General features: G+C 36.1%; 1 protein-coding gene across 1 annotated transcript; it reads right to left on the reverse strand.

The window, feature by feature from the left end:
- Window positions 1–207: 207 nt before the first annotated feature.
- Window positions 208–1,198, reverse strand: E(spl)mbeta-HLH (Enhancer of split mbeta, helix-loop-helix). The gene has a single exon (XM_065515740.1). It carries the CDS (start codon window positions 1,100–1,102, stop codon window positions 485–487), a length of 618 nt encoding a protein of 205 aa, XP_065371812.1. The 5' UTR covers window positions 1,103–1,198; the 3' UTR covers window positions 208–484.
- Between the last annotated feature and the right edge of the window lie 7,991 nt (window positions 1,199–9,189).

The raw sequence follows: 9,189 nt of genomic DNA on the forward strand, positions 1-9,189 counted from the left end.
TAATTGACCACTTAATTGGTTGACACAACTTTAGCAAACTGAACTATAAAATCTAACAATGATTTGACTACAAATCAAAAGGAATCTGCATCATGATTTAAGACCTTAAATTTGGCTTAATATTTTTTAGTAATCCTGAAATCAAAACCTACTTAAAACTTTTAAAAATAATGAAAAAATTTAGAAATTTTTGTTGTTTAATTTTTTTATTTATTTGTTCTTTTTTCAATTTATTGATTTTTTTTTATAAATAATAGTGTTATCTGTTGCACACTTTCAAATTGCAGCAACTTATGCAGTTGCTACAGCAAAGCTAGACTGATTGTCCGATCTTTTTACATTGCAGCCTTTAGTTCCGGTTTCAGCCGTTCAAAAAATCCAAATCATTGTCAAATGATTGAATAAAATCTTCCGTTCATATTCAAATACACACCACAGGTGTTTTCTTAAGACACCTTATGATTTAGTTAGCCAGAGTAGTCTATCACCAAGGACGCCACATGGAAGCTGATTCACTGGGTGTGGGACTGCAACTGCCGCTATCACTGCTGCCACATTCTGAGGGTGGTGGTGTAATGATCGAAGGTTCTGGAGAACTGCACATGGACGAGGAGCCCAAATGAGTTTGTTGAGGCATGGCTGCAAAATGTGTTGAAGTGGCTTGCGAGACACCCATAGGTGTTACGGCGGTGGGTACAATGACTTGCAAATAGTTGAGACGATGACCCAAATGGCTCATTAGTTGTGTGCCCAAATCGACACTTACTCCGGGAACTGTAGCCAGAGTTTTGGAGACTTCATTGGCGGCATGAATGTAACCAGCACGGAAGCTTTCTGCTATGGTCAGCTTGGACTCGGGATTGCCATTTAATCTTAACTGCTTTTGGGCTCTCAATTTCTTCATATGCTCCACGGTCAACTCCAAAATATCAGCCTTTTCCAAGCGAGTAATATGTTCACCCTCCTGGGTCAAACACTCGACCATGATGTCTTTCAACTCATCCAGACACTTGTTGATGCGAGCACGACGTTTGCGCTCCAACATGGGTTTCATGACCTTACGGTATTGATATGTTTTTGACATTTCCATCTCTAATACCATTTCTCGGTGACTTAATCCAAAATGTTGAGTTTTTGTTGTTATCCACTAGATATGGTGGCGGGGGGAATGATGTTGTTGTGTAGTATGTAAGTAAATCCTCTTGTTTTGTGGTAGAATGTTTTTTTTATTTTTTAAGAATCAGTAGAGACCAACGTAAAGTTGCGTTGTTTACTGTTTGACGTTTAAGTTTAAAATGATTCAACGGTGCTCTGAGCTCTTGCCTTTTATAAATGCCTCCTCAACCCAGCCAGAGTATGGAGTGTGCGATCGACAACAACAACGATGTGAATGCTTGAAAATGCCTCAAGAGCAAACGAGATAGCGTTTGCTTATATCCGCTGCATTCGTACCTATGGTCTCAACATGGACTGTGTGAACATTTTACGTCATCCCCCTTATGCCCGCACGCAGAGAATATTTCTCAATGTTGTTGTTGTACATTTGTTGTGTTTTTGTGTTTTTTTTTTTTTTTGTTAATTTTTAGTTCAGCACACAACACTCCGCATAACAAAGTACACAGTGAATACAACAACATAAAGAAAATCAACAATAACTGCCACAACTACAACAACAACAACGTTAAACGAACGAGTCGACTTAAGTTGTGATTGTTATACCGTGGGAAACTATTCTGTAGTCGATTTCTCACGACTGGCTTGTTGGATGGTTGAATGGTTAGATTGCCGGATTGTTGTGTTATTGCTGCTATTGTTGTTGTTGCTGTGTATACAAACATGCATGATGTTGTTGTTGTTGGCTGTATGACTGGCTGGCTGCCTAACTGCCGTACTTGATTATTTCAGTTTGTTTTTTATGTGTTTTTTCATTTTTTTTTTGATTCGTTTTATTTGTTGTGTTGTGTGGTTGAGTGCCTTAATGCCGCCAGCATGACTGTACGATTGGGGTCTTTTAAGTACTCATGAAACGGGGCAGAGTGTAAACTCAGAAGCGGCAGCAACAACACAGCAGCAGCAGCAGTCGAGCTATCGACAGCGCACATGCCTTCCATCTATAACAAGATGTTTGTTGTGTATTTGTAGATTTTTTTTTTTTTTTAATTTTAATTTTTGTCATGATTAAGTTGGAACAATTTTGATTTCGTTGTGGTACATTTAAAAGGGTACAAATCCTAAGGTACCCCTGTCCTGTTTGCATGACCTTTAATTCCGAATTATATTGAAAACATTGATATGGGGAATAATCTCTTCCATTTTTAAAATCTTATTTCCAACAAGTCTTTAAAAAAGTTAGAATAAAGTACCTGTCGTGAATGTCCTGGCGCTACACGGATCCAGCTCAACAATTGGGGCGGGAAATAAAATTTCCTTTTACCTTTTGCCCCTTTTTATACAAGGTGGCGCAAAAGTTATCCTCCTATCAAAAAATGCTATAAATTTTGCGATTGGCCCCTAATGTCAGTTCTGTTTTGACATTTGTGTAGTAAACACATGCGAAATACACGTTAATAAACAATGTTACGCTACACTGCTCCAGAACGCGGAATATTGCTGACTATTTATTTGACCAATAATCGAAGATGATATTTCATCAAAAATAATCATGAGTGATGAGGCCCATTTCCATCTTAGCGGGTACGTAAATAAGCAAAATTTACGCTTCTGGGGCACTGAAAATCCGCGTGTAACCCACGAAGAGCCATTACACCCGCTCAAAGTCACTGTATGGTGTGCTGTTTTTGCTGAAGGAGTCATCGGACCTTTTTTCTTCGAAGACGTCGCGGGCCAAACGGTAACTGTGAATGCTTAGCGCTACAGAGCAATGATCAACGAGTTCTTTTTGCCGCAACTTGATGAATTGGGATTGGAAAACATGTGGTTCCAACAGGACGGTGCAACGGCACACACTGCACGTGCCACAACCGATATGCTGAAGGATGCATTTCCCGGGCACCTAATCTCCCGTTTTGGCGATTTGCACTGGCCAGCAAGATCGCCTGATATGACTGCTCCAGACTTCTTTTTGTGGGGCTTTTTGAAGTCGCGGGTTTATGTTAACAAGCCTCAGACTCTTGCAGCTCTTAAAGACAATATCCGTCAAGAATGTGAGGCCTATCGCCGGAAGTTTTGGCCAAAGTGATGGAAAATGACATAAAAAGGGCTCAAATGACAATCAACTGTGGCGGCGGCCATTTACATGACATCATATTCTCGACTTGATGTAAAAAAAATTAAAAGACCAAATAAAAATAATCCACAAGAAGAATCAAAGTTTTTCATTTTTTTTTTAATTACAGCCAAAAAACATTTACTTTTGCGCCACCTTGTATTAAACATATGTATTCATTTTGGGGAGTAGGTAATTTTTTAACCCCCCGAGCCTGTCCTAGAGGAAAGGGATCGATGTCCCCTTTAACAAGACGATGACGTAATTTAAACACTCTTTGATAGATTGGATATTTGTTTAATGTTTATAAATTGTCTACATTTTGTCTCAATTGCACATGTTAAGTGATATGTCTGTCATCTTTATGGTAATGGTAATCCATACGTTCAATCATACACATACATCAAATCATACAATCGAATTCTTACCAATAGCCAAGATAGTCCTGGTCCTATTCCATGCCATGCTTTAAACAAATGTTAATCGAATACCATCTGAGTTCCCTAATCAAGGGGAATGACAACTTCTTTCAAGGACAACCCGTTTGTTGCACATTCGTCAGCAATTTAATTTGCTCGGATGCCCTCATGTTCTGGTAATCATACTAACTCTAAGCTGGGACATAAGATATATCTTATTTAGAAGACTATTCGACCTTATTACGTTGGAGTTGAATGTCTCAATTATTAATTATCGGATTCTTCTAATGACTTATAGGTGGCGTAAATTTCTGCCTGGAAAACAGTACAGTTCAATCTAAGAGAAACCAAGATGCCAAGTTCATCAGAAACTAATTCGATCCAAGGCCTGTTTTCGTAATTGAACTGAGATTGGTTCACACTGAAGGACAGAGTTTGCATGCCAGTCTTTACTTCAATTCGGTGCTAAAGGTTATATCAAAGTTTAGTGTAGGTACCTTATAATCCGGCCGCTGTCCCAATATTGTTCTGCCTACTAACTTTTGGAGACTTCTTAGGTTTTTTAACATGTTCTGGGGAGTACAATTTATGGAGCCAGTAATATCTTTACTTCAATTTGGTCCTAAGGTTCTATCCGCTGTACCATTATTGTCCTGTCTGCTTTTTGTAGGATGGTGCCGGACATGCTTATGTCCACCTTACTTTTGGAAACATCTTAGCAGAGATGTAGATATCAAGGGGAGATATATTTTGCATAGTCTGTGCAGTACTGCTCATGGAGCCAGTAATAGAAACACATGCAAATCTCTGCACCTTGTTCAGTATAGGCACAGGTTCAATCCGTTTATTCACCTACTCCAAATATTTCTCTACATAATCTTCTATGTCGAAATTACAAATAATTTTTTGATCAAACCTATTGGAGATTGTAGCGATAATACAAAATATGAATGATACGTTTAATCGGGTTCTCGAAACAAATGTAAATAATGTCATGAAATTAGGATTGAGCGACAAATCATATTACTACTCCTTTTGTATTAATGATTATAAATATTAAGAAATCAGATCATTCCATGTGACCTAATAACTATTAAAAGCACCCATAACCAACCGAAAATGCAATGCAACTCTCATAAATGGGCCGCTGCTTCTCAATCGCTTACAATAAAGAGCGATGGAGCTTAACTGTGAAAATCAGTGCATTGAGAAAAATGTCTTGTTGTTCTATTGATACTACACAGAGAAAACAGATTCGTGATAGCAGCCGAATTTGTTGCCAATCGAATGATTCGGTTGCACACATAGAATTTTTCAGTTCTAACAACAGAAAGTCAGTTGATAAAGAAGAATTTCAGTTGAGGCAACCAAACTTTAGTTACCCCTTCCAAAATATTGTCGCCACAACTGTAAAATTCGGTCGCTAAGATAGAATCATTCGATTGGCAACAAATTCGGTTGCTATCACGAATCTGTTTTCTCTGTGTACAATAGAATAATGAGATCCTAGAACTTGTTATCCATACTCGCTTATTGTTCCTGATATTTGTTGTGGCAGAAGAGATTTTTGGATGATCGGCCAGTGAATCGCTCAACACGTTTATGGAATAAATTCCCTGTAGAAATCTTTACTGTTACTAACTACATCATAGAAAAACATAAGCCACTCTCCTCGATCCTTCTTCCTATAAACTACTTTTCTAGAATCAACACCAGGCTTTGCTTGAGTTGTAGTCATCGGCTGAGTACCAAAACATACATCTTTAAAATGGTTCTTTACACAAAAAAGTACCTCAAATTATTCACATTTTTTAGTACCAATTTGTACAATTTTGCATTATATTTATCTCCCTGATTTGTTTGCTTGTTGCTGTTGTTTTTTTTATTTTTCTTTATTTTATTGCTCTGTTTGGTTAGGCTGAGGCTATTAACGTTTTATATCGAGTGAAAAAAGGCTTTGGTGACGTTGTTTTAGTATTGGATGGAATATACTTGTACGTACGTTTTATCGCAAGTATGGGGCCTTGTTTTTTTTTTTTTCTTCTCTTCATTATTCTTCAGTTTCTTCGACTTGTGTGTTGCGAACAATGAATGTGAACCCCATTTTTCCTTGTTGCACATACATACATTCACATGAGGAGATACATATGTGTATGAGTGTGCTACATATCTGTGTATGTATGTAGCAGTAGCTTGTATTGTGTGTGTTATACGGCACGATTACAATTGAGGAATCGTCATAGCAATTTTTTTTAATGCTTTATGGATCATTGGATCGTGCCTAAATCGACAAATGTTATAACGATCATTGTATTTTCTGCGTTCAAAGCGTTGCTTTGCCTTATTTTTTGTTGTTGCTTTTGTAGCTGGTCTGGCCGGCAAAAATGAAAAATTGTTTCGTTTGTTGGTGATTTGTGAAAATCGATTTTATTATTTAGGAATTTCGATAACATTCGGTAATTGGGAAGGGGAGATTCCACAAAGGAATCCCCTCTTTTGTTATGAGGGGATTTAAAAGAATGAATCAAGATAATGTCTCTTCTCCTTGATCTACTACTATTCCAAAAAAAGCTAACTATTTCATTTAAATCATATTATTTGGATTATTAACTCGTAGGGGACCATCGACTGTCTTCTTTTAGTTTTCAATAAAGATGAGCTCCATACTAGTGTATGGAGCTTTAGCCCTGAGAATTTCACCCACTGTAAGCACTTCTGTTCGCTCAGCTCTTTTTATGAGTCTATTTGCTATTGATCATATATTGATATATTGATCTCACATAAGATTTTCTAGAAGATCTGATGAACTTTTGTACTTATGACCACCTAGAACTCTCTTCTGTATGTAGTGGCCATAAGACATGAAGATACTGAAAGGAGTTTGTAACTGGAGAATTGACACGACTACTCTTCCCGAAAGGAATAATTTGACATCTCTTTGTATGTCATGACGACAGAAAGGTATTAACAACGATCGGGGTCTCCGAAATGAATTTCATTAAATTTATGGAATATAGCAGTAGCTTGGAATCTTCCCTACAATGACTTCTGTTAAAGACTTCACAAATTGAAAGCAGTTTTGGGACATCTTAAAGTCACTCTTCTTTAGACTAGAAACTTAACAAATGACCTCTAATATTTCCCCCAAAACACCTCGCTTAACTCACCTTCCTAATTAAATACCCTTTTAAAACTCTTCAAATTCTATAGAATTTTTAAAACTTCCTGTCCGTATTTTTTTTTTCCAAAACGACCACGTTTGACGCGCTTTCCAACTAAATGGCATTTTAACAATCTGAAATTCCTCCACAAATCATGTTGTTCTCTCTAAATCCTTCCTTTTTTTCCCCATTTGCCACCAAAAATGTTGCGTTTCCTTTATGCCGTTTGTACGTTTGTGCGGCCGTTGTCCACTCTGCTTTTATTTCTCACTCGTTGCTCCTCTTGAATTTCACAATAGTGCATGTCTGCACGTTCATTACTTTAAATATTATGAATCATCTTAAACCAGTATCGAGGAGAGTATGGGGCAAATAGTGTAATCGTACATACAAATAAAGCGAAAATAACAACGGCAAAACAACTACAACAACTTATCATAACTGCCCATCAACGCCACTAGCACGCGCGGATGTCATTTCACTCTTTTCGCACGTTACTAAAACCCAAAACAACAACAACAACACACATTCATATGTATGCATACAAAAACAACAACTACAACAATCTAAATTCAAACAACATCCATTTAACGACCAACACACAAAAGTCAGTCGTTGTTGAAAATAGTTGGATGGATGATGTTTTTTTTTTTTTTTATTTTGCTGGCTGGGTTGGTTGGGTAGTAGTAGTAGAAGTTTTCTTTAGGCGAGGGCAACTTGAAAAGTATCTGTGATCGAATATTAATTGATTTGATTTTTAATATCAATTGAAAATTTAAAACAATGGACTTTTACAATCTATTTTAAAGTTTTCAACAAAGATAAAGAAGTATCGAGTGAAATATGAGTCGAATTCGATGAAGATCAACTGAATATCATCAATTTTGATATTTAAGGATCTTGAAAGGTCCACTACTTTGTTCGTAATGTTCAATTTAGACGATTACTGAAGAAATGAAACAAAACAAATGCTATTGTGAAGATGTTGCAAACTTCAAAAGATCTTATTGATCTTAATGCTCCTGAACTTGTTCAAAATTTGTCAACTTTGAAGAATGATTAGGGAAAGTTTACTAACAAGAAGCAAACATGGATCTATTGGTGGCTACTGTTGATTTGTACAAGCAGGAACTGAGGAACTTCACTCAATCATGTGACAATTGGGAATGAAGATCAGTACCTGTTAAAACAAAATCGAGATTCTGAGAAGGTGAATATGTTTAAGAACAACCCCGACACGTTTAAGAGTTATTTCGTGGAGGATACATGGATCCATAACAACATGAAAAAAAGCATCCATTTATAGAAACTGATATTTTCTTTTAGGATCTTTGTCGACCAATTTGATCAGAATGACAGTTTTTTGTATGAAGTTAAAAGTGAAATTTACTCAAGATCGATCTCTACTGCAATCTAATGCATCTTTTGAATGAAGATTTTAATGATAAGGGAAAATATTTCAAAACAACTGATCTTCTCTGAAGGTATGTGAATTCAAAGCTACATGGCGGGATGGAGAGGATATTTAAGAACAACACAGAGACGTTGAAGATATGTTTTGTGGATGAGACATGGATCCATAACAAGTTCAATATCGCAGATTTGTGGAAACTGTTGGTTTCTTTAAGCAGTAAGTTAAAGAAGAAGGTTAAAGATTTATGTCAACTAACCAGAATAACAATTTTTTTTGTATGGATGCAAGATAATTTAATCTAAAATTTATTCAATATGGGTATTTACTGCAATCTAATGGATATTTTGAATGAAGATTTAAAAGACAACGGAAAGTATTTGTTGAAAACAAGCGATATACTCTTTCTGTTTTAATGCAGTAGTTTTTGTAATGAGAAATATTTTCAAGATCGATCGTTACTACAATATAAAGGACCTTCTGATTGGTAATTTGAAAGACAAGATGGATCTTTACTGCAATCTAATGGATATTTTGAATGCAGATATGAAAGACAAGAGAAATTATTTCTTGAAAACTAGCGATCTAATCTTTGTGTTTTAGTGCAGTAGTTTTTGTAATGAGAAATATATTCAAGATCGATCCTTACTGCAATCTAATGGATATTTTAAATTAATATTTGAAAGACAGGGGAACATATTTGTTGATAACAAGCGATCTACTCTTTCTGTTTTAATGCAGCAGTTTTTGTAATGAGAAATTTATTCAATATCGATCATTGCTGCAATCTAATAGACCTTCTGTTTGGTAATTTGAAAGACAAGTGATCAAAATCAATGGCTAACAAAAAGTGAAATTCTCTGAATTTATAATGATGAAGTGGTGCATGGTGTTACAATAATAAATATATTCGAGATCAAATATTACTGTAATCTAATTGACCTTATGAATGATGATTTGAAACAAGATTCC

This window comes from Calliphora vicina, chromosome 1 (genome assembly GCF_958450345.1).
Source record: "Calliphora vicina chromosome 1, idCalVici1.1, whole genome shotgun sequence".
Lineage (NCBI taxonomy): Eukaryota > Metazoa > Arthropoda > Insecta > Diptera > Calliphoridae > Calliphora > Calliphora vicina.